This window comes from Papio anubis, chromosome 2 (assembly GCF_008728515.1).
Source record: "Papio anubis isolate 15944 chromosome 2, Panubis1.0, whole genome shotgun sequence".
Classification (NCBI taxonomy): Eukaryota; Metazoa; Chordata; class Mammalia; order Primates; family Cercopithecidae; genus Papio; species Papio anubis.
Genome location: NC_044977.1, coordinates 81970799 through 81994589, shown reverse-complemented (window position 1 = coordinate 81994589; position 23791 = coordinate 81970799). Strand labels below are relative to the sequence as shown.

At 46.2% G+C, this 23791-nt stretch overlaps 2 protein-coding genes across 14 annotated transcripts in view; both read left to right on the top strand.

Annotated features, from left to right (window-relative positions):
• Positions 1-9252: 9252 nt before the first annotated feature.
• RPP14 (ribonuclease P/MRP subunit p14) overlaps positions 9253-23791 on the top strand; it is a 29731-nt gene continuing 15192 nt past the window's right edge. For 3 of the 12 annotated variants that reach the window (XM_021934289.1, XM_021934294.2, XM_021934295.2), the window contains exons 1-4: positions 13573-13670; positions 13774-13858; positions 19399-19475; positions 19803-19872. In XM_021934289.1, the coding sequence (XP_021789981.1) occupies positions 13594-13670; positions 13774-13858; positions 19399-19475; positions 19803-19872 (309 nt within the window). In that variant the 5' untranslated portion in view covers positions 13573-13593. The other 9 variants (XM_003894248.5, XM_003894249.5, XM_021934291.2 and 6 more) reach the window with 9 other exon arrangements.
• HTD2 (hydroxyacyl-thioester dehydratase type 2) lies at positions 9282-22522 on the top strand. Of its 2 annotated transcripts, XM_009200465.4 has the most exons (6): positions 9295-9408; positions 13573-13670; positions 13774-13858; positions 19399-19475; positions 19803-19881; positions 20326-22522. In XM_009200465.4, the coding sequence occupies exon 6, from the start codon at positions 20503-20505 to the stop codon at positions 21007-21009; it is 507 nt and encodes a 168-aa protein (XP_009198729.1). In that variant the 5' UTR covers positions 9295-9408; positions 13573-13670; positions 13774-13858; positions 19399-19475; positions 19803-19881; positions 20326-20502; the 3' UTR covers positions 21010-22522. The 2 variants fall into 2 exon arrangements, with proteins under 2 accessions (XP_009198731.1, XP_009198729.1); XM_009200467.4 differs by lacking the exon at positions 13573-13670 and having other exon boundaries at positions 9282-9408.

The window sequence follows — 23791 nt, the reverse complement described above, 5'->3', positions numbered from 1 at the left end:
TGGTGTGTGCCTTTGATGACAGTCGGGAAGAAGAAAGTACTCATTCACCACAGCACCCCCTGAAAGACTGCCAGGAACTTGTGAAATAACAATGGAAAGCCCCAGGAATCACAGCTGCAGCTGGGCTCTCGATCCCACTGCCTGGAGTTGGGGCCTTCAGGGCTGCTGTGGGCAGACCCTTCTGGTCAGGTGTTGAAGAGGGACAAGCAACGGTGAGAACTCAGTTTGGAGTCAGTCTGGGCTCCTTGTCCTGGACAGAGGTAACAGTAGGAGTGATTGATGTAACAAATGCATCAAACTGATGAGACTGCCTGTGTAAGCCTGTATCTTCCATTTGAGCCCCAGTGAATATTCCCTGTCCTGGGGAACCTTGTTGCTTTGCCCAGAGGAAATTCTCAGAACCTATGTCAGGCCAGGCTGGAGGACTAAACTTTGTAAGTATATGCCAGGGGCTATTCTAAGTGTTTTCACGCAGCCCTGTACGTATGACACCATGCCAGTTTTACAGCAGAGGTACCGAGGCATGGAGCAGTGAAGAATCTTGCCCAAAGTCACATAGCTTACGAGGAAAGGGAAGCCTCTCAGTGTATAACTCAAGGTAATGTGTAAAAACAATGCTTTTACCTGTTCAGGCAGGAGCTCTCCCTCATAACTTACCAGTCCGCCTGGGGCTCCACTGGCTCACCTGGACCAGGCCAGTGTGTGGCAGCCTTAGCTGTAGATTGCTGGGGGCACACCTCCTGGCTTGAGCCCCCATTGAAGAAGGTGAGCCAGTTGTTCATTTATCATAGTTAAGGACTTCCAACTGCCCAGCCTCCTGCTGGACAGGAAACAGAACTCACCTGGATTCCGACATCATTCTGCTAAGGACATACCCAGGGACAGCTTGCCCTCTCCACTCCAGCCTCTTTAATAACCAGGACTAGAGTGTCATCTACTTCGGAAGGGCTCATTCACCTTGCTGATACCCTCTCCCCGCCCCCAATACTGTGGAAATGAGTGTTGTTTGTTCCCAACAATATTCGGCTTTGGGAGAAGTCTCGGCTCAGTCTCGTTGCCTCTCTGGGGTCTGGCATGGAAAGCAGTCAAGAGATGTGGCCTGGCCGGACACAGTGGCTCACGCCTGTAATCCCAGAATTTTGGGAAGCTGAGGCAGCTAGATCACCTGAGGTTAGGAGTTTAAGACCAGCCTGGCCAACATGGCAAAACCCCTTCTTTACTAAAAATACAAAAAATTTGCCAGGCATGGTGGTGCACACCTGTAGTCCCAGCTACTGGGGAGGCTGAGGCACAAGAATTGCTTAAACCCGGGAGGCGGAGGTTGCAGTGAGTCAAGATTGCGCCACTGCACTCCAACCTGGGCAGCACAGCAAGACTCTGTCTCAAGAAAAGAAAAGAAAAAAAGAAAGAAAAGAAAAAAAATATGTGGCTGCTCCTAGCTGCCACTTCAGAAGCCAGCCCTGAGGCTCTGCAGGGGTCTGCCCAGGCATCTGTTAGAGGGATTGCTTACTGGCCAGGGGCTATACCTGCCTTCAAACAAATTTGGGGTCTAATATTTATAGATAAATGCTGCATTTAGGCCGCCTTATTTACTTTCCAAGCCCTGGATATTGTTCTTAGGATCGTGGGTTGCTTAGGTAACTAACATTGTTCTAAAATGGTGGCTGTAGATTTTAACACGTGCAGGCCCCAGCCTTCTGCTTTGGAGGAGCTATCACCTTTCAGCTCTTCCAGCGTCACCCTTTTTTTTTTTTTTCTTTGAAGCGGAGTCTCGCTCTGTCGCCCAGGCTGGAGTGCAGTGGTGTGATCTCGGCTCACTGCAAGCTCCGCCTCCCGGGTTCACGCCATTCTCCTGCCTCAGCCTCCTGAGTAGCTGGGACTACAAGCACCTGCCACCTCGCCCGGCTAATTTTTTGTATTTTTAGTAGAGACGGGGTTTCACCATGTTAGCCAGGATGGTCTCCATCTCCTGACCTCGTGATCCGCCCACCTCGGCCTCCCAAAGTGCTGGGATTACAGGCTTGAGCCACCGCGCCCGGCCCAGCATCACCCTTTAACCACAGACTGGACCTTCTCATCAGCCTTTTCTCCCTCCCCAACCCCAAATTGGGTGCTGTTCTTACAATTTCTCCATTTCCTGAAAGGAGACAAAAAAGTAGAGGGTTTTTTTGGAGGGACGGGGCTGGTCACAGATAGGGCAGTGAAGATATCCTCAAATTACCTGCCAAGTGACAGTCCTGGGGCTGGCTCTTCTGGTGTCCCCAGCTGCCCCAGGGCTGTGGGGCCCAGTATTTGCTCCCTGGGGCTGGTACCAACCAGGGTGTGGACTTGGGGTTGCCTGTGCTGGCAGTGAGAGGAGAGTCTTGTGACCATCATCAGCCTAGTCTGGCAGAGGAAGAGGACAAGTGACTGCTCAGGTCTCCTTTCAGCAACAGGACAGTCCCTCTCTCTTGGCTCTTGGAGGAACCTTCCCTTCATTGGTTTCTGGATCTCTGGTCTTTAAATCCTCAAGGCAATGAACAGGCATCTGAGGCCACACCAGGAGCTGCAGCAGGGGGTGGAAGAAGGAAGGGTTTGTAGGGGCAGTAAGAGGGTAACAATTCCGATGACCAAAGGCCAAAGCTGGCTGGGTTGGGGGCAGGTGACTTCCTGAAGGACAACTGGAAAGGTGGCTGCCAAGACAGCCCCTCCCCAAAGCTCTCAGGCCAGACGTGATTCGAATTCAGAAGCGTTCCAACCTGGAAAGGTATCACAGTGTGTATTCATTCCATGTATCATGTGATGCCCTCTGCAGGGTCTGGGGCCACCACACATGATCAAATAAATGCATTCGTATTTCTGCAATGCAATGTATGTCTAGCCACAGTAAGTGGGAAAAAAGCTGTAAGCCTCACCTTAGTTCAGATTAAGCATTGGCGCTGGGTGAAGATATTTGGTTTCCAGATTCTCTTTTTTTTTTTTAGGATTGCAGATAAGGGATGGGAGCCTGCTTTCCAGGTCCAGCTCTCCTGCCTTAGGGGTGGGCTGAGGAAGCATTTTTTTCTTCCAAGGTGGAAGAAGCAGCATACAGATAGGTCCACAGCTCCCTCTTGTGCCTAACTATGTAAGTAGCAGGTCCTGATTTTTATTTAATAATTATTAGTGTTACCAAAATGATGCTCTGTCGCTTTAAAAGAAATCAAACAAAAAGATTGCTTAAAAAAGGAGAGTCTCCTACACCCTCTACATAGCCCCACCCTTCCCCCATCAGTCAGTCCATTGGGGTTCCTGTGCATTTGCACACATACATACAGGTAAGCAGTGTAAAACTGGTTGGTTTTGTGGATTATTTTTTTTTTAAATAACACAAATGGGGTTATGCCAGACATTACTGTTACCCACTCCTCCTCCTGCTATTTTCCCTGGAGCTCTTCTAGGTCCAAACCCACAGAGCCCCAGGTTCCTATAACAGGGATGCAGAGTGCTCCAGAGAAAGCCGGGTGCAAATCTCTTTGTAAGGACCTCTTTGAACCCCCAGGAGAGAAGCTCTGAATTTGAAGAAAGGATTTAAGGCCCCTCCAGAAACAGGCTGCTTCATTACATGAGTGGTTATCCCCTCTCCCAAAATCTCCCTTCCTGGGGCCCTGGAGCCATTTTTTAGGAGAGAGGTTTCTAAGATCACTTCCAAGGAAAGTTTCCTCCATCATTTAAATATAGTTCAGAAATGCTGGGTGAGACCAAGTCAAAAAGCATGGCTCCAGCTATAACCCGCAGACAAGCAGGGGAATGACTGAAGGAGAAAAGATGTCCTCCAGTAGCTGCTGGCGGAAGGGTGGGTGCTGGGGCAGGGCCAGGCTGTCTCGCTGTTCCCTGGGTGATGGGGGTGGTTTTGATGGTCTAGGAAAGGGCTTCTAGTCTTCTTTTACCATTGTCTGGTGCACTGCCCCCAGTGTTCCTGCCCGAAAGGGGTGTACTTATGTCCTTCCCAGGTCCCCTTTACTGACTCCCGCATCCACCCCGACCTTCTGGGTTGGCTGCCGTGTTGAGCTACCCTCAGATGACTGGAGATGCCTGCAAGGCTATGCCTGTTCTCCTCTCACGTCCAAGTGTTGCCAGATAAAATACGGTTTGCCCAGTTAAATGTTAATTTCAGATAAACAACAAATACATTTTTAGTATAAAGATGTCCCACTCTATTTATCTGAAACTCAAATTTAACTGGGCATTCTGTATTTTTGCTTGTTTTTGCAGAGGAAAAAAAAAAAAGAAAAAACAGAGAGCTGTGGCCCACAGCTCCCTCTTGTGCCTAACTATGTAAGTAGCAGGTCCTGATTTTTTATTTAATAATTAGTGTTACCAAAATGATGCTGTCACTTTAAAAGAAATCAAACAGTCGGGTGCAGTGGCTCACACCTAATCCCAGCACTTTGGAGGCTGAGGCAGGTGGATCACCTGAGGTCAGGAGTTTGAGACCAGCCTGGCCAACATGGAGAAACCCTGTCTCTACTAAAAATATAAAATCAGCTACGCATGGTGGCACATGCATGTAATCCCAGCTACTCTGGAGGCTGAGGCGGGAGAATTACTTGAACCCAGGAGGTGGAGGTAGAAGTGAGCAGAGATCGGGCCATTGCACTCCAGTCTGGGTGAAACCCGGTCTCTACCGAAAATGCAAAATTAGGCCAGGCACAGTGGCTCACGCCTGTAATCCCAAAATTTTGGGAGGCTGAGGCAGATAGATCATCTGAGGTTGGGAGTTCAAGACCAGCCTGACCAACATGGAGAAACCCTGTCTCTACTAAAAATATAAAATCAGCTACGCATGGTGGCACATGCATGTAATCCCAGCTACTCTGGAGGCTGAGGCGGGAGAATTACTTGAACCCAGGAGGTGGAGGTAGAAGTGAGCAGAGATCGGGCCATTGCTGACTCCAGAACAAAACAAAACAAACAAATTAGCCGGGTGCAGTGGTGCATGCCTGTAATCCCAGTTACTTGGGAGGCTGAAGCAGGAGAATTGCTTGAACCTGGGAGGCGGAGGTTGCAGTGAGCCGAGATCGCACCATTGCACTCCAGCCTGGGCAACGAGAACGAAATTCTGTCTCAAAAAAAAAAAAAAAAAAATCAAACAAAAAGATTGCTTAAAAAATGAGTCTCCTACACCCTCTGCACAGCCCCACCCTTCCCCTATCAGTCAGTCCACTGGGATTTCTGTGCATTTGCACACACACAAACGGGTAAGAACTCCTGGGCTCAAGCAATCCTCCTGCCTCAGCCTCCAAAAGCACGGTGATTACAGACATGAGCCACTGTGCCTGGCCTATCCTCTATTTTTATTTGCTAAATCTGGCAACCCTATAGGTGGCGGCCAATGACAGGAGGAATGTGAAGGCTTGGCCCCCTTGCCTCAAAGCCTGGAAGCTTCCTTAGTATCATTTATGCTCCAGGACTCCCCATGGCATCCAGTTGAGGCTAGACTCAGCAGAATCTGTTACCAAAACACCAGCAGTTGCGTCTAGGTCCTGCCGCTCACCAAAGAGAAAGCTAATCACTGAAACAATGAATATTGCCAGGCAAGAAGGCTTTCCTTGGGTGCTGCTGCTGTGGACATGGGAGATCAGTCTCAAATCCATCTCCCTGACTGACTAAAATTAGGAGTTTATACAGCGGAAATATAACTACATGCAGGAAAACAGGAATCAGGGAAGGATAAGGAAGGGGAGTTAGTCAACAGAAAGCAGGTCGTGGGAGACAGGCAATCGTGAAGGATGAAGGGTCTGGACTCATTCAAATGCAGTGATCTGGTGAGTTTCAGCTCCTTGATACTATCTGGGACGACTCATGGTTGGTTTACTGAGAAAGGAACTCAGATAAGACAAATGTAACTTTCTCAAATTTTAAGACTGAGAAGGTCAGTTTCACAGAGTGAGACCCTATCTCCAAAAAAAAAGAAAAAAAGACTGAGGCAGCCTTGTGTGTTTTGATCTGGAGCAATTTTAGATATGTTGTCAAGAGGGAAAAGCCTATCATATTTTTCAGGGGACACTTAAGAAACTCATACTAGTGGTTGCTCCTGGAGAGGGGAGAGGCTGACAGGGGAAGAGGTGGAAGTCACTTTTTAATATTTATCCCTTTATGTCATTTGAAATGTATGCTGTAAGCCTACAGTACCTATTCAAAAAATAAAATTTAGTCACGGCGAGGCGGCTCACACCTGTAATCCCAGCATTTTGGGGAGGCCAACACAGAAGGATCGCTTGAGTCTAGGAGATCAAGACCAGCCTGAGGACATGGTGAGACCCTGTTTCTATAAAAACATTAAAAATTAGCTGGGCATGGTGGCATGTACTTGTAGTCTCAGTTACTTGGGAGGCTGGGGTGGGAGGATTGGCTGAGCCTGGGAGGTTGAGGCTGCAGTGACCCATTATCACATTATTGTACTACAGTCTGGGTGACAGTGACACACTGTCCAAAAAAAATTTTTTTATATAAAATTTAGTTGAAAAACAAAGGTTTTTTTGGTTTTGTTTTTTTGTTTTGTTTTGAGACAGAGTCTCACTCTGTCATCTCAGCTGGATTGCAGTGGCATGATCTCAGCTCACTGCAACCTCTGCCTCCTGGGCTCAAGCAATTCTTCTGCCTCAGCCTCCTGAGTAGGGTGCACACCACCACACCCAGCTAATTTTTGTATTTTTAATAGAGACAGGGTTTCGCCACGTTGGCCAGGCTGGTCTTGAACTCCTGACCTCAGGTGTTCCGCTTGCCTCGGCCTCCTAAAGTGCTGGATTACAGGCCTGAGTCACCACACAAAAAAACAAAAGGTTTTTGTCTTTATCATTCAAAGGTGTCTCTTTTATCCTCCACTCTGAATTAATAAGACAGCATGAGAGAATTCAGGCAACTGGGAAGACACTGCATTTTCAGCATTTGTTGCAGCAGGGTGATAATTATCTATTGTTCCTTGAAGTTCAAAATGCAGGAACTGCTCTGGTTTTCCTGGGCTGCCTGGCAGGATACGTTTGCCAGGCAGCTGGTTTACAGGAACGCTCTCATATTACTGAGGGTTTCCTGGGGTGCCAGACACTTTATACCATCAACTCTTTTTCCCTCAACTCTGTGAGGTAGCTGCTAATAATCTCTCCATGTGACAGATGAGGGAGGTAGGTAAGTGGCAGAGGATGAATTTGAAGCAAGTTCTGGCGGCTTCTGAAATCAAGCTGCTTTGAGAAAGAAAATGCCAGGTTCTGTGGGGTCTGTGTTTGCTTTCTCCACCTCTTCCCACATCTGGAACAAGCCCTGTCTCCTCTGAAGGAAGAAGAAAGTAGGAACCACAGAACTGGAGAGCATGGCCAAGGTCAAGGACTGAAGCTGCTGGAAACAACACAGTGGGATTTTGAGAAAAGAATTGAGGAAGGAGATCCCCGCTGACTCAACTGTCCTGTGCAAGGCAACCCTTTGCCCCCCAACCCAAGCAAAACCAGCCCATCCATTTATGAACAAATGCCTTCAGTAAATAGATGTTGGGTCACCATTGGGTACCAGGAACTGGGATGCAGTGGTGAGCAACACAGACAAGGCTCCATCCTTCTGGGGCTTACACTAAAGCTTCCCTTTCCACTGCAGCCCCTCAATTGGTGGTAATACAGTGCAGTGTGTAGAGCACTGGCTAGAATCAGACAGCCCATGCCACTGCTTATAACTGTGATCTTGAGCAAATAACTTAGCCTCTCTGTGCCTCAGTTTCTTTTTCTGTTGCCAGGCTGGAGTGCAGTGGTGAGATCTCGGCTTACCGCAACCTCTGCCTCCCAGGTTCAAGCCATTTTCCTGCTTCAACCTTCTGAGTAACTGGGATTACAGGTGTGCACCACTGTGCCCGGCTAATTTTTGTATTTTTAGTAGAGATGGGGGTCTCACCATGTTGGCCAGGCTGGTCTTGAACTCCTGGCCTCAAGTGATCTGCCCGCCTCGGCCTCCCAAAGTGCCGGAATTACAGGCATGAGCCACTGCGCCAGGCCTGTGCCTCAGTTTCTACCTCTGAAATGGAGATGATCATAGTAATAGCCATCTCAGGATTGTGTGAGGGTTCCATGAGACAACATATGTAAAATATTTTGCATAGTGCCTAGCACAAAGTCTTTACTTTGTGGGTCTTTTCAGGACGGCCTAGATAGAACACATACTATGTGCTGGGAGTCACAAGGGACACTGAGAGTGGGTACTATCTTTGGGGAGTGCTTGACATAGGAGATATTGAGGAGAGGAGATGCTAGATATAAATTTGTAGGCTGGGCATGGTGGCTGACGTCTGTAATCCCAGCACTTTTGCGAGGCAAGGTGGGTGGATTGCCTGAGGTCAGGAGTTTGAGACCTGCTTGGCCAACATGGCGAAACCCTGTCTCTACTAAAAATACAAAAATTAGGCCAGGCTTGGTGGCTCACGCCTGTAATCCCAACACTTTGGGAGGCCGAGGTGGGCGGATCACGAGGTCCAAGAGATCAAGACCATCCTGGCTAACGTGGTGAAACCTCGTCTCTACTAAAAATACAAAAATTAGCTGGGCATGGTGGTGTATGCCTGTAGTCCCAGCTACTTGGGAGGCTGAGGCAGAAGAATCACTTGAAGGGAGGCGGAGGTTGCAGTGAGCCGAGATCGCGCCACTGCACTCCAGCCTGGCGACAGAGCAAGACTCCATCTCAATAAATAAATAAATTATAATATAATTTTAAAAATTGTGTAGAATGACTCGGGCGCAGTTGCTCACGTCTGTAATCCAGCACTTTGGGAGGCCAAGGTGGGCAGATCACTTGAGGCCAGGAGTTTGAGACCAGCCTGGCCAACATGGTGAAACCCCGTCTCTACTAAAAATACAAAAATTAGCCAGGCATGGTGGAGCATACCTGTAGTCCCAGCTACTCAGGAGGCTGAGGTGGAAGAATCGCTTGAGTCCTAGAGGTGGAGGTTGCAGTGAGCCAGATTGCGCCAATGCACTCCAGCCTGGGCGACAGAGTGAAACTGTCTCAAAAAAAAAAACAAAAAAACAAAAAAAAAATTGTTGAATGAATGAATGCATTAAGAAATGGATAACTATGAAGCACCGTCCAAGGCGGAATAAATACGCCTTATAAACCGCACCCTTAGCAAACTGCACATACGGCTTTTCCGGAGTGGACACCAGAGGGCGCTGAGCTTGGCCACTCTCAGCTCCGGATCAGGATTCGCGCCTGGGTCCTTACGAAGACGCTGCGCGGTGACGTCATATCCGCCTGGGCGTCACGCTTCGTGGGGCGGGACGAGGAGAAGCCAAACGTAAAGACACCAGGAGTTTCTCGGCCCCACGTCTGGCTGCTGCCAGGGAGCTCCAAGCCTTGGCGGGTTCTTGCAGCGAATAGGAGTCTGGGCAGGCGTCAGGCTAGTCCGACGGAGAGTGGGTAGGTGGAAGCTCTCCAAAGAGCGGTGGTGGTTCGGGAGCCGTCTTAGTTGGCCGCGCCCCGGGCGCATGCGCGGGGCGGGCGGCGCGGCTTGGGCCGCTAGTCCGTTCCGGCCCGGGGCGCTGCGTGCCTCCGTACGGCGCCGCGCAGGGTCTCGGCCGCAGAGGCGCAGGCGAGACTTGGGAACCGTGTCCTGAGCGCGCTCCGTGCGCCCGGCGCGAGGTGAGCGCTAAATGGTGGTTGTTGAAAAATACTGAAAGCCACCCAAGTTCTCAACAGTAGGGAAATTGAGCTTTTAAAAGTGATTGATTTAGTCCAAAAACTGGACGTTGCATGTCCACTGTACACGACACAGTGTTTTAGGGCCTTGGGAAACAGCAGTGAACAAGATAGCAGGATTCTTGGAGTGGACCTTCTGTTGGGATGGGGGGCGAGTACAGATAAAGATAAACGAGTTACATAATAGTCATAGAAAAAGGCAAATGCTACGAAAAAGAAAGCAGGGACGGGGCATGGGGGTGGGGTGCGGTGTTAGCCGAGAAGGGCACTGGGCCAAACCGATTGAGATTTGAGTTAAGCCAAGAAGGAGGCAAGGGTGTGAGCCCGGTGGCTGCCTGGAGGAAGAGGTTTCCCAGCATGGGGAAAAGCTAGAGCCGAGGCCCAGGGGTGGGAGCGAGACTGGCGCGTGCGAAAGAACTAGGCTAGGCCTGTATGGTGGCGGGGATTGAGCGGAGGGAGAATGGCAGGACAAGAGGTCAGAGGTGTTGGGAGGGCAGCCCTGCGGAACCTCCAGGCAGAGCCTTGCAGGCTGTTCTAAGGACTTTGGCCTTACTCTGGATAAAACGGGAACCATAGCAAGGTTTTGAGCAGAGGAATGATGTAGTTTGAGTAGATGTTAATGGACTCACGGGCCACCGTAGAGTTGGAGAAGCGGGGGAGTAGGGGGAATCAAAGATTTATTACTAATAGGTCAGATTAGGAGCATCCCTGTGCAGCCACTAAAAAAGGCTGACTTTAGCCCCGGCGCGGTGGCTCATGCCTGTAATCCCAGTACTTTGAGGGGGCCGAGGTCTACGGATCACTTGACGCCAGGAGTTGGAGACCAGCCTGGGCCAATATGGCAAAACCCCATTTGTACTAAAAATGCAAAAGTTAGCCGGGCGTGATGACGTACGCCTGTAATCCCAGCTACTCGGAAGGCTGAGGCACAAGAATTGCTTCGGCCCGAAGCATTCCAGCCTGGGCGACAGAGTGAGACACTATCTCAAAACAAACAACAAGACTTTAAAGATGATAGTGACAGTGACTTCGTGAGCCCACATCTGTGGAGAGCCTGGTGAATATATTTAATACCAGTCTGTACAAAATAATTTCCCAGTCATCCTCTCCTTTAATCTCAGAACAGCCTGCAGAGGGCAGTGCTGTCATTTGTAAGTTTTTTTTTTAATTGCAGAAAATACGTGACATAAAATTTATCGTAAGTGGCATTGAATACATTCACAACGCTGTGCAGCCGTCACCACTGTCCATCTCGTGGACGTTGTGTAAGTCTTCGTTTTACTGGCATCTAAGCCCTGGGCGTAATTTCACTCCCCTACTTTAGGCAGCCAGCTCCATCAAGGCAGTAACACTAAAAAACATTTATGCGCCAAGCAATGAAAGAAACAGATGAGGTTTCTTGTTTGCCCTGCCTTTGTAGTTAGGGGAGACTCTGGTGACTGGGAAAGAAGCATCAGGTAAGTATTGCCGCTGTCCTGAAACCAAGGATTCTTTTGAATATATAGGCTTACCACTATCACTCTTCCCTCATTTGAATACCTACTTTGTGTCATAGTATTACAGTATTTTTTGTTTGTTTTGGAGACAGGGTGATGCTCTGTCACCCAGGCTGGAGTGCAGTGGTACAATCACAGTGCACTGTATCCTTAACCTCCCAGACTCAAACTATCCTCCCACCTCAGCCCCTGGAGTAGCTGGAACTACAGGCACACACTACCATGCCTGGCTAATTAAATTTTTTTTTTTTTTTTTTAAGAGACAGGGTCTCACTATGTTTCCCACGCTGGTCTCATACTCCTGGCCTCCCAAACTGTTGAGATTACAGGCATGAGTACCACGCCAGGTCCCAAAGTATTAATGTTTGTTGAATGGATTGGTAGATGTAGCTCCTTGACCCTGACTTCTTTTCTCCAGAGGTCACCATCTGGGAGTGGTTGAAATTGGGTCTAACTCAGAGTGGTTTTGGAAATGCTGGTCTGTAGCTCTGTGACCTTGGATAAGTCTCTTTCCTTGATTGGGCCTCAGTTTCCTGGTCCTTGCAGTGGGGGATCCGTATATTAAACAAATAGACAATGTTAAGAGATTGCATAACATGGGGACTTAATTTAGAGCAGGGTGTCAGAGAAGACCTCCATGAAGAGGTGACATTTAAACTGAAAGTTGAAGGATGAATAGGACCTGTCCAGGGGAGAGCAAGGTTGGCAGGGAGCCAAGGAAAGGAACTGTCTGCAGAGAGATGAGCATGTTCTACATTCTTGAAAGTTCAGACCTTTTAGAAGCTGCATCGAGTGCCCATTCCAGGAATCCCTCTTCTCAACCCCTGTGCTGTTTAAGCTCAGTCGTTCACAGACAGTCTTGCATAGACCTGGCTTTCAGATTGAGAGCAGGCAGACCCAGGATGGGAGAAGATGGCAGAACGACCACCCCTCATTCTTCTCTTTGTGTTCTGTGTTGACGGAGAGTAAACAAGAGGATCTTCGTGTTTACTCTTCAAATCTTAAGATTTTACTCCTTTATGCCTTTTTCTTTGGATAAAGAGGTCTTGAGCGAGCTCAGAGTGGTTGGAATCTCTGGGTGCCCTTGGGCAGATGTTACCTACGTTTACTAAACCTGTGTCATCTTCTCAAAAATGGGAATAATGGCCGGGCGCGGTGGCTCAAGCCTGTAATCCCAGCACTTTGGGAGGCCGAGATGGGCGGATCACGAGGTCAGGAGATCGAGACCATCCTGGCTAACACGGTGAAACCCCGTCTCTACTAAGAAATACAAAAAATAGCCGGGCGAGGTGGCGGGCGCCTGTAGTCCCAGCTACTCGGGAGGCTGAGGCCGGAGAATGGCGTGAACCCCGGAGGCGGAGCTTGCAGTGAGCTGAGATCCGGCCACTGCACTCCAGCGTGGGCTACAGAGCAAGACTCTGTCTCAAAAAAAAAAAAAAAAAAAAGGGAATAATAATATTGCTTACCTAAGGAGCATTTTGAAGACAAGCTAAGGCATGTGAAATGTTTAGCACAGAGCTGGGTGCTCATAAGGAAAATTGTTAGCCAAAATTATGTTACTATGTTTTAAGTAAGAGTATAGTAATTTGGCATATACAGAATATAGAAACTTCTTTTGTCTTCGTATTGGTAACCTTAGTTTGACCAGAATTAGATGAGTTACTGTGCCCAGAAGTCTTTTAAAAACCAAACAGGCGGCTGGGCACGGTGGCTCACGCCTGTAATCCCGGCACTTTGGGAGGCCAAGGCGGGTGTATCACAAGGTTAGGAGTTCAAGACCAGTCTGACCAATATGGTGAAACCTCGTCTCTACTAAAAATACAAAAAAGTTAGCCAGGCATGGTGGCACATGCCTGTAATCCCAGCTACTGGGGAGGCTGAGGGAGGAGAATTGCTTGAACCCGGGAGGCGGAGTTTGCAGTGAGCCAAGATTGCACCACTGCACTCCAGCCTGGGTGACCAAGCGAGACTCCTCCAAAACAAAAAACAAAAACAACAGGAAGGCCGGACCTGATGGTCACATTTGTAATACCAGCACTTTGGGAGGCTGAGGTGGGCAAATTGCTTGAGCCCGGGAGTTTGAAACTAGCCTGGGCAACATGGTGAAACCCTGTCTCTACAAAAATACAAAAAAATTTGCTGGATGTGGTGGCATGTGCCTAGAGTCCCAGCTACTCAGGAGGCTGAGGCAGGAGGATCACCTGAGCCTGGAGAGCCTGAGGTGGAGGCTACAATGAACTGTGATTGCACCACTGCACTTCAGCCTAGATGACAGGGTGAGACCCTGCCTTCAAACAAACAAAAAAAACCCAAATAGGCCAAATTCTCATCAAAACTGTGAAAAATAGCATGTGCATTGGTCATTTCTAGCCCTCTTGACTTACTGTAGGTGTGATCAGCACTGGAAAAGATGCCTGCTCCTGCTGCCACATATGAAAGAGTAGTTTACAAAAACCCGTCCAAGTACCACTACATGAAAGTCTGCCTGTAAGTTTAGTTTCCTAAGTTCTATTTTAGATTACTTTTCTAACATCAATCTGAATAGAATGAAATTTAATATGATGTCTTTTTTTTTTTTCATTTTTTTTAGAGAATTTCAAGATTGTGGAGTTGGACTGAATGCTGCACAGTTCAAACAGCTGCTTATTTCGGCCGTGAAGGACCTGTTTGGGGAGGTATGGAATCACTTGGTAGATTGAACATTCCAAAGATCTTTGTAAGAAATACAGGAGGAGGCTGGGCGCAGTGGCTCACACCTGTAATCCCAGCAGTTTGGAGGCCTGTAATCCCAGCAATTTGATCACGAGGTCAAGAGGTCGAGACCATCCTGGCCAACATGGTGAAACCCCATCTCTACTAAAAATACAAAAATAAGCCGGGTGTGGTGGCGCATGCCTGTAATCCCAGCTACTTGGGAGGCTGAGTCAGGAGAATTCCTTCAACCTGGGAGGCAGAGGTTGCAGTTAGCTGAGATCGCCCCACTGCACTCCAGCCTGGCGACAGAGCGAGACTCTTTGTCTCAAAAAAAAGAAAGAAATACAGAAAGAATGCTTTTCAAACATTAAAAAAAAATTTTTTTTAATTATACAACTCTGTATTTTTAAATGTTTTATTCATGTATTGTAATAAACACATTTGTATTCCTTTTTTTCCCTTCCTTCATCGTCTCTACCCTGCTACCCTTCCCAGCCTCTGGTAATCACCAATCTACTTTCTATCCTCATGAAATCTACCCTTTTTTTTTTTTTTTTTTTTTTTTTGAGGAGTTTGCCTGTTGCCCAGGCTGGAGTGCAGTGGCACATTCTCGGCTCACTACAGCCTCTGCCTCCCAGGTTCAAGGAATCTTCCTGCCTTAGCCTCCCCCCAGTAGCTGAGATTACAGGCATACGCTACCATGCCCAGCTAATTTTTATATTTTTTCTAGAGACAGGGTTTCGACATGTTGGCCAGGTGGGTCTCAACTCCTGACTCCTCAGGTGATCCACTGGCTCCCCAGTGCTGGGATTACAGGCGTGAGCCACTGCACCTGGCAAGATCTGCCTTTTTAGCTCTCAGATACGAGTGAGAACGTGCAACAGTTGTCTTTCTGTGCCTGGCTTACTTCACTTAACAAAATGGCCTCCAGTTCTATTCATGGTGCTACAAATGACAGAATTTCATTTTTTTTTTTTTTATGGCTGAGTAATATTCCATTGTAATACATACCACTTTTTTTTTTTTATCCATTGATGGACGCTTAAGTTCTGTATTTTGGCTATTGGGAATAGTACTGCAATAAATGCGAGAGTGCATATGTCTTTTTTTTTTTTCCTCCCGCCTTGGCCTCCCAAAGTGCTGGGATTACAACATGAGCCACTACACCCAGCTGCACATGTCTTTTTGAATTGATTTCCTTTCCCTTGGATTGCTGCTTAGTAGTAGACTTGCTGGATTAAATGGTATTCTATTTTTAGAATTCTATTTTGTTTTTTGTTTTTGTTTCTGAGATGAAGTCTTGTTGTGATGCCCAGGGTGGAGTGCAGTGGCATGGTCATGGCTCACTACAGTCTCAGCTGCCCAAGCTCAAGTGATCTCCCACCCCAGAATCCCTAGTAGCTGGGACCACAGGCATATGTACCACCAAGCCAATTTTTTTACTTGTAGAGACAAAGTCTCACTACGTTGCCCAGGCTCCTGGACTCAAGCAGTCCTCTTGCCTTGGCCTCCCAAAGTTCTGGGATTATAAACATGAGCCACTGCACCTGACCTATTTTTAGTTTTTTGGGAAACCTCCATGCTGTTCTCCATAGTGGTTGTACAGTTACATTCCTCCCAGTAGTGTATGAGGGTTCCCCTAGAGATTACTTTATTTATTTATTTTTTTGAGATGGAGTCTTGCTTTGTCACCCAGGCTGGAGTGCAGTGGCACAACCTCCGCCCGCCCGGATTCAACTGATTCTCCTGCCTCAACGTGCCAAGTAGCTGGGACTACAGGCGCCTGCCACCGTGCTCAGCTAATTTTTGTATTCCCCTAGAGATTATTTTAAAACTGTGTTTGAAATTGCAGAAGTAAACTTTCAGAGGTGATGAATTTTGTTGGGTTTATTCTAATATGCCTTCTGTTTTACAAGGAACACAGTAGACAAATGTTTGTTGTAGTACAGTGCTACTCAAGGTGTGGCCTAGACTGGCAGCCTGCAAACTCTTTGCCCATCTTGAAGAGATAAGGAATTTGCAGCAGAACCAGTGCACTACCACTTTTAATGAGAAAGTCTCCTTATGGGCCAGGCTCAGTGGCTCACTCCTGTAATCCCAGCTCTTGGGGAGGCTGAGGCGAGTGGATCACGTAAGGTCAGGAGTTTGAGACTAGCCTGGAAAACATAGTGAAACCCTGTCTTTACTAAAAATGCAAAAATTAGCTGGGCGTGGTGGCACATACCTGTAGTCCTAGCTACTTGGAAGGCTGATGGAGGAGAATTGCTTGAACCTGGGAGGTGGAGGTTGCAGTGAGCCCAGATCACGCCACTGCATTCCAGCCTGGGCAACAGAGCAAGACTCTGTCTCAATAAAAAAAAAACCTCCTTATGAAAAAAAGATGAACTGAACTAAACACGGTGATTAATGATACTATTGGTTTACATTCTGATTCAACTCCTTATTTTGTCATAGACCAACACTTTAAGCAGATTTGAGAAAAGAAGTAGAGAAGTAGAGTTTTAGAAGTTGAGAAAATGGCCGGGTGCAGTGGCTCAAGCCTGTAATCCCAGCACTTTGGGAGACCGAGACGGGCGGATCACGAGGTCAGGAGATCGAGACCATCCTGGCTAACACGGTGAAACCCCATCTCTACTAAAAAAAATACAAAAAACTAGCCGGGCGTGGTGGCGGGCGCCTGTAGTCCCAGCTACTTGGGAGGCTGAGGCGGGAGAATAGTGTAAACCTGGGAGGCGGAGCTTGCAGTGAGCTGAGATCCGGCCACTGCACTCCAGTCTGGGCGACAGAGTGAGACTCCGTCTCAACAAAAAAAAAAAAAAAAAAAGGTGAGAGAAGACAGAGGATGCTCAGGAAATTATTTTCTGATTCATATAGTCTGTCAAATCAAAATATGCTAAGTACCTCATCAAAATTTAAAGCCTCTGCAAAAGACTCTTTAAGAGGATGAAAAGGCCAGGCGCGGTGGCTCACAGCTATAATCCCACCACTTCCAGAGGCCAAGTGGGTGGATCAGTTGAGCCCAGGAGCTCCAGACCAGCCTGGGTATCTGGTGAAACCCCGTCTCTACAAAAAAAATTTGAAAAATTGAGCCAGGTGTGGTGGTGTGCACCTATAGTCCCAACTAGTCAAGAGACTAGGGTGGGAGGATTGCTTGAGCCGAAGAGCTCAAGGTTGCAGTGAGTGGTGATCACACCACCATGGCTGGGGGTGGGGATGGGAAAGGATGAAAAGATGAATTACATACTAGGGGAAAATATTTGTAAACCATGTATCCAACAAAGGACTATAGTGTTTAGAATATATAAATGACATTTGGCCTGATGCAGTGGCTCATGCCCGTAATCCCAACACTTGGGGAGACCAAGGCAGGAAGATTTCTTGAGGTCAGGAGTTCGAGGCTGTAGTGAACTATGATTGCACCACTGCATGCAGCCTGGGCAACAGAACAAGACCCTGTCTCAATAATAATAACACGCGGGTGTGGTGACTCATGCCTGTAATCCCAGCACTTTGGGAGGCTGAAGTGGGTTGATCGCCTGAGGTCAGGAGTTGGAGACCATCCTGGCCAACATGGCAAAACCCCGTCTATGCTAAAACTATAAAAACTAGCCAGGTGTGGTGGCACATGCCTGTAACCCCAGCTACTCGGGAGACTAAGGCAGGAGAATCACTTGAACCTGGGAGGCAGAGGTTGCAGTGAGCCAAGATCACACCACTGCACTCCAGCCAGGGTGACAGAGCGAGATTCTTGTCTCAAGAAAATAATAATAATAAAGAAGTATCAAAACTCATTTTTGATACTTTAACAAAACAAAACATTGGCCGGGCACGGTGGCTCAAGCCTGTAATCCCAGCACTTTGGGAGGCCGAGGCGGGCGGATCGCGAGGTCAGGAGATCGAGACCATCCTGGCTAACACGGTGAAACCCCGTCTCTACTAAAAATACAAGAAAATTAGCCGGGCGAGGTGGCGGGCGCCTGTAGTCCCAGCTACTCAGGAGGCTGAGGCAGGAGAATGGCGTCAACCCGGGGGGGCGGAGCTTGCAGTGAGCAGAGATCGCGCCACTGCACTCCAGCCTGGCGCACAGAGCAAGACTCCGTCTCAAAAAAAAAAAAAACAAAACATTAACAAAAACATTAACAGACATTTTACTAAAGAGAATGTATGGTTGGCAAAGAAGCACATGGAAAGATGTTTAACATTAGCCATTAGGGAAATGCACATTAATGATACAATGAGATACCACTGTATAGCTAGCAGAATGACTGAAATAAAAAATAACAACTTTAAATGCTAGCAAGAATGTGAAGAAACTGGATCACTCATACACTATAGTGAGTATGTAAAATAGTGCAGCCACTCTGGAACATAGTTTGGCAGTGTCTTTTTTTTTTGGTAAAATTACATAGAGCCACACACAGGTATAAATATGAGTAGACATACAATTGGTAAAATCTGTGGGATTTTACATAGGGAAAATTACATAGAGCCACACACAGGTATAAATATGAGTAGATATACAGTGGGTAAAATCTGAATAACCTCTGGATTGTACCAATACCACTTTTCTAGTTTTACTACTGTAATGTAGTTATACAAGACATTGACATTGCAGGAGGCTGGATGAAGAGTGCATGGAACCTCCCTGTACATTTTTAAAAAATTAATTTATTTTTGAGACGAAGTTTTGCTCTTGTTGCCCAGGCTGGAGTGCAATGGCACGATCTTGCCTCACTACAACCTCCGCCTCCCAGGTTCAAGCAATTCTCCTGCCTCAGCCTCCCAAGTAGCTGGGATTACAGGCATGCACCACCACATCAGGCTAATTTTGTATTTTTAGTAAAAATGGGGTTTCTCCGTGTTGATCAGGCTGGTGTCAAACTCCCAACCTCAGCTGATCCGCCCCCCCTTGGCCTCCCAAAGTGCTGGGATTATAGGCATGAGCCACTGTGCCTGGCCAATCCCTGTACATTTCTTTGTGATCTCTTGTGAGTCTATAATTTTTCTAAATACAAAATTTAAAAAAAAATATATATATATATATATATATATGTCTGTGTGTACCTGTGTGTCAGGTAGAAAACTTCGTTCCTGGGGTTTATATAGCTGCGAACAAACAGACATGGCCTCTGCCACGTGGACTAATGTCTTGGTTCTTGTAGTAGGAAAACATGTTAGACAATTAGTGACAAGAATAAAGGGAATTATAAAAGAGAAGGTGTGGTGTCCTGTACAAGAAAGAACATAACAAGCTGACTTTGTCTCAACTTGAAGATCAGTCAAGGAACAATTTAAATGAAGACTCAAAGGATGAGGGACATCAGCCATATGCAGAGGTGTAGGCAGAACATGCTAGGCAGAGGGAGCTGTAAGTAAGTAGGCAACTAAAGCGCCAGCACCATTAAATAAAATACTGCTTTTGTGGAGGAGAAAAGCTGAAAACTCAATGGTTGTCAAAAGTTGATAAGCATTCAAGAATAATGGTGAGAATAGCCTGCTAATAGCATTATTCCACATTCAGGTTGATGCCGCCTTACCTTTGGACATCCTAACCTATGAAGAGAAGACCTTGTCGGCCATCTTGAGAATATGTAGCAGGTATGACAGAGAGTGGGACATTTATAGTATAACAGGGCAGAGAGAGACCAATGGAGAAATAGAGCAAAAATGCTGTCCTGAGAATGATAATTTTTTTGTTGTGAACTCTGAGCAGCTTTTGGTAATTTAAACTGGGATGAATATGAACATTCATCCACCAGAAACTTGTATTCTAGAGAGGGCAAAACTTAGGATTTAGTTACAGCTGTAGTTTCCCATTGATGGTTACAGTTGCAAAGTCAGAAGTGAATATTTTAGAAACCTTAGTTGAGGTTCATTTTGTTCTCTGCCTATGACACAGTGTGTATTTTCTTGATATTTCTGCAGTGGTCTTGTCAAATTGTGGAGCTCTTTGACCCTGTTAGGATCCTATAAAGGCAAAAAATGTGCTTTCCGGGTGAGTCAGGTAAAGACTATTCCCTCACATATTGCAAACAAGATTGAGTGGTGGGTCGACTGCTTCTTAATACACTCAACTCATTTTTGTGCTTGCATAAATGTAATATGATTAAAATGATCTAAGTAGGGGAAAATAAAGGACTTGATTGTTTCCAAAAATGTGAGCCAGAGCACTTAGATTTTAAATTCTGTGGGAGATGTTTTTGGATAAAACTTGCAATCCTGTGGTTAAGGCTTATTTTTCACTTAACGCTTAATGCTTTGTGTGTTACATATTAGTATGCTCTTTTTGAGCTGTGACTACTTGTCATTGAAGGCTTCCTCTCAGGATGCTCTGTAAAATGCTCCTGCATCAGTTTTGTTAATCCTGTAAAACTGGGCATGTTTCCCCATTGCCCTGTGCTTCAGTGGAGTTTCTCCCGATGCTTTAACCTTTTTCTTTCTCTTGTAGGTTTCTCCATTTCTCCTTGCATTATCTGGTAATAGTAGGGAACTAGTATTGGATTGAATGAATAGTCTTCCATTTTGGAAACATTCCTCCACTCTCATATTTATTTTTTTGGTGCCTGCATGTTTGAAGACTGAAGCAGGCTAAAATAGCTCTTGATGAAATTTGTGGGTGCTGAAGATGTTCCTACTAATTTCCAGCCATCGCTTTTGGTGGGGTGGGCTTCGGAGGACAGTCTGCCTGAACCTGCCAGTGCTGACCCTGCAGCACTTTCAGCATATGCACATCAAAGTTGGAGACCGCGCTGAACTTAGGAGGGCCTTCACACAGACAGATGTGGCTGCCTTCTCAGAATTAACGGGGGATGTCAATCCTTTGCATTTAAATGAAGACTTTGCAAAACACACCAAGTTTGGAAATACAATTGTACATGGAGTTTTGATCAATGGACTTATCTCAGCTCTCCTGGGAACTAAAATGCCAGGGCCAGGTTGTGTATTTCTTTCCCAGGAAATTAGCTTTCCAGCCCCTTTATATATTGGAGAAGTTGTTTTAGCTTCTGCAGAAGTGAAAAAGCTGAAGCGGTTCATTGCTATTATTGCAGTGTCATGTTCTGTAATAGAAAGTAAAAAGACTGTTATGGAAGGCTGGGTTAAAGTTATGGTTCCAGAAGCTCTGAAATCCTGAAATATGTGTTTAAAGATGTAACCTCAAACACCAATGCTGTAGTTAAAGAGCCTCTGGGGAAATGGATTGCTGCTTTTCACCAAAGAATGGTTGATAGGCCCAGAAGCCCATCTTAGTTAGGGGAAGGGAGCAGGTAGAGGGTTGTTCAAATGCCCACTTTCCAGTTTGGCCTTATGCTTCATGCAGACTTGAGTGTATGCAGGATTTTCATTATCTGCCTGGCTTTTTTGTTTTTTGCTTTTTAATTCAAGAAGTGGGCTGGGCCCGGTGGCTCATGCCTATAATCCTGGCACTTTGGGAGGCTGCGGCAGGTGGATCACTTGAGGTCAGGAGTCCAAGACCAGCCTGGCCAACATGGTAAAACCCCATCACTACCAAAAAAAAAAAATACAACTATCTGTGCTTGGTGACTTGGCCCTGTAGACCCAGCTGCTCGAGAGGCTGAGGTGGGAGAATTGCTTGGGCCTGAGAGCTGGAGGTTATGGTGAGATTGAGATCGTACCACTGCACTGTAGTCTGGGTGACAGTGAGACCCTGTCTCAAAAAAAAAAGTATTGGGAAGGTTATTTGAAGACTCTACTTTTAAATCAGGCATGGCGGCTCACGCCTGTAATCCCGGCATTTTGGGAGGCCGAGGTAGGCGAATCACTTGAGGTCATGAGTTCAAGACCAGCCTGGCCAACATGTAAAACCCCATCTGTGCTAAAAATACAAAAACAAACTGGGTGTGGTGGCGGGCACCTGTAATCCCAGCTACTTGGGAGGCTGAAGCAGGAGAATCGCTTGAACGGTTGCAGTGAGCCAAAATCATACCATTGTACTCATCCTGGGTGACAGAGCAAAACTCCACCTCAGAAAAAAAAAAAAGAGAGATTGTACTTTTAGGAATTCAAACCTAGATAGATTTGCATTTGGATAACAGAACCCTACCTATATCTTTGTAGAAGCAGCTTCTCACTGAATTTTAACTGTAACAATTATTGAAGGTGAAAATAGAAGTTGGGTCATCTTTGAACACCTACCTTTTATCAATGAATATTTTTAGGCCCTGTTCTTAAGTATCTGAGTCACAAGGTGGCATCTTGGGTCTACCTTCAGTGAGACTTGCGTTTCAGGGGAGGGGCGTATGTGCATCCTTGGTCTCAGGTATGTAAACTCTCTGATCTATAAAATAGTGGTAACACATGCCACATGGGATAGTTGGTGGAGATGATAGATGGCGTTAAGCACAGGGCCCAGCCTCTCAGCAGTAGCTTCTAATTACTGTTGCCCATTTCCCCTGCAACTGAGGTGAGGGGTTTTCCTGAGTTTGAAGCTGACTGGCCCACAGTTAAACATAACAGACCAGTCTTTGAGGGTGTCAACCAACCTCTGTTAGTGTTCTTAAGTACAGTTCCTCTTTTAAAAGTTCAGATTATTCCTTGAAAATTTGGATCTACCTCTCATTATATGAATAATACATGCTTATAGTAAAAAAAAAAAATTGTAAGAAATAAAAAAATATTAAGAAGACTATGGAGGCCAAATTCTTAAGACTTTGGGGGTTGGAGGCCAGGGGGGTTATATTGAAGGGAAGATGTACCTAACATGTTAGTACTAAATGGCCATCCCAACACAGCCAACACTTTTGTTTCCGTTTTTTAATAACATTGAGATGTAATTCACATACCATAAAATTCACCTTTTTAAAGTGTACATTTCAGTGGTTTTCAGAATATCCACACAGTTGTACAACCATCACCAAATCAATTTTTTTTAGCAATTTTCATCCCCCAAAAGAAACCCCCATTAGCAGTCAATCCATTTATCTCCTCCAGTCCTAGGGAGTCACCAGTCTACTTTCTGTGTCTATGGATTTCCCTGTTCTGGACATTTCATATAAGTTCATACAATATATGGTCCTTTGGAACTGGCTTCTTCGATATAGCATGTTTTCAGGGTTCATCCATTTTACAGCATGTATCAGTACATTTTATTTTATGGCTGAATAATATTCCATTGTATTTACCCATCCATCAGTTGATATTTGGATTATTTTTGCTTTTTCACTGTTTAATAGGAACATTATAGAAGAGGTTTTTATGTGCACAGGTTTTAAATTCCACAAGTGGAATTACTGGATCGTGTAACTTTAATATAAAGAATTGTTAAATTGTTCTTCAAATTACTATTGGGCATGAGGTGGTATCTCATTGTAGTTATGATTTCCATGTATCTTATGTCAGCCAATACATTCAAAACAATCTATGACAGAATTTTTAATTTTTACCCACAGAGCAGCTGAACAGATGACTAGAAATAATTATTCTAGGCCAGGCGTGGTGGTTCACGCCTGTAATCTCAGCACTTTGGGAGGCTGAGACGGGCGGATCACGAGGTCAAGGTCAAGAGATTGAGACCATCCTGGCCATCGTGATGAAACCCCATCTCTACTAAGAATACAAAAAAATTACCTGGGCGTGGTGGTGCATGCCTATAATCCCAGCTACTCAGAGGCTGAGGCAGGAGAATCACTTGAACTGGGAGGCGGAGGTTGCACTGATCCCAGATCGTGCCACTGCTCTTTATCCTGGGTGATGGAGTGAGACTCAGTCTCAAAAAAAAAAAAAAAGAAAAAAAAATGGATTATTCTAGTCACTAGAGAGCAGTGCTGTGTCTAAAGTTAGTACTTTAAAACTTTAATATTGTATTATACCATAACTCTCGTTTTCAAAGGTGGAAGACAAGACCAAAATCAATGTGAGGAGCAAGGATACTGTTCTCGTGAGTTTCAGAATGCGCA

Coding starts and splice junctions, on each gene's coding strand:
- HTD2 (XM_009200467.4), top strand. CDS start 20,503: ATGTTCCTACTAATTTCCAGCCATCGCTTTTGGTGGGGTGGGCTTCGG.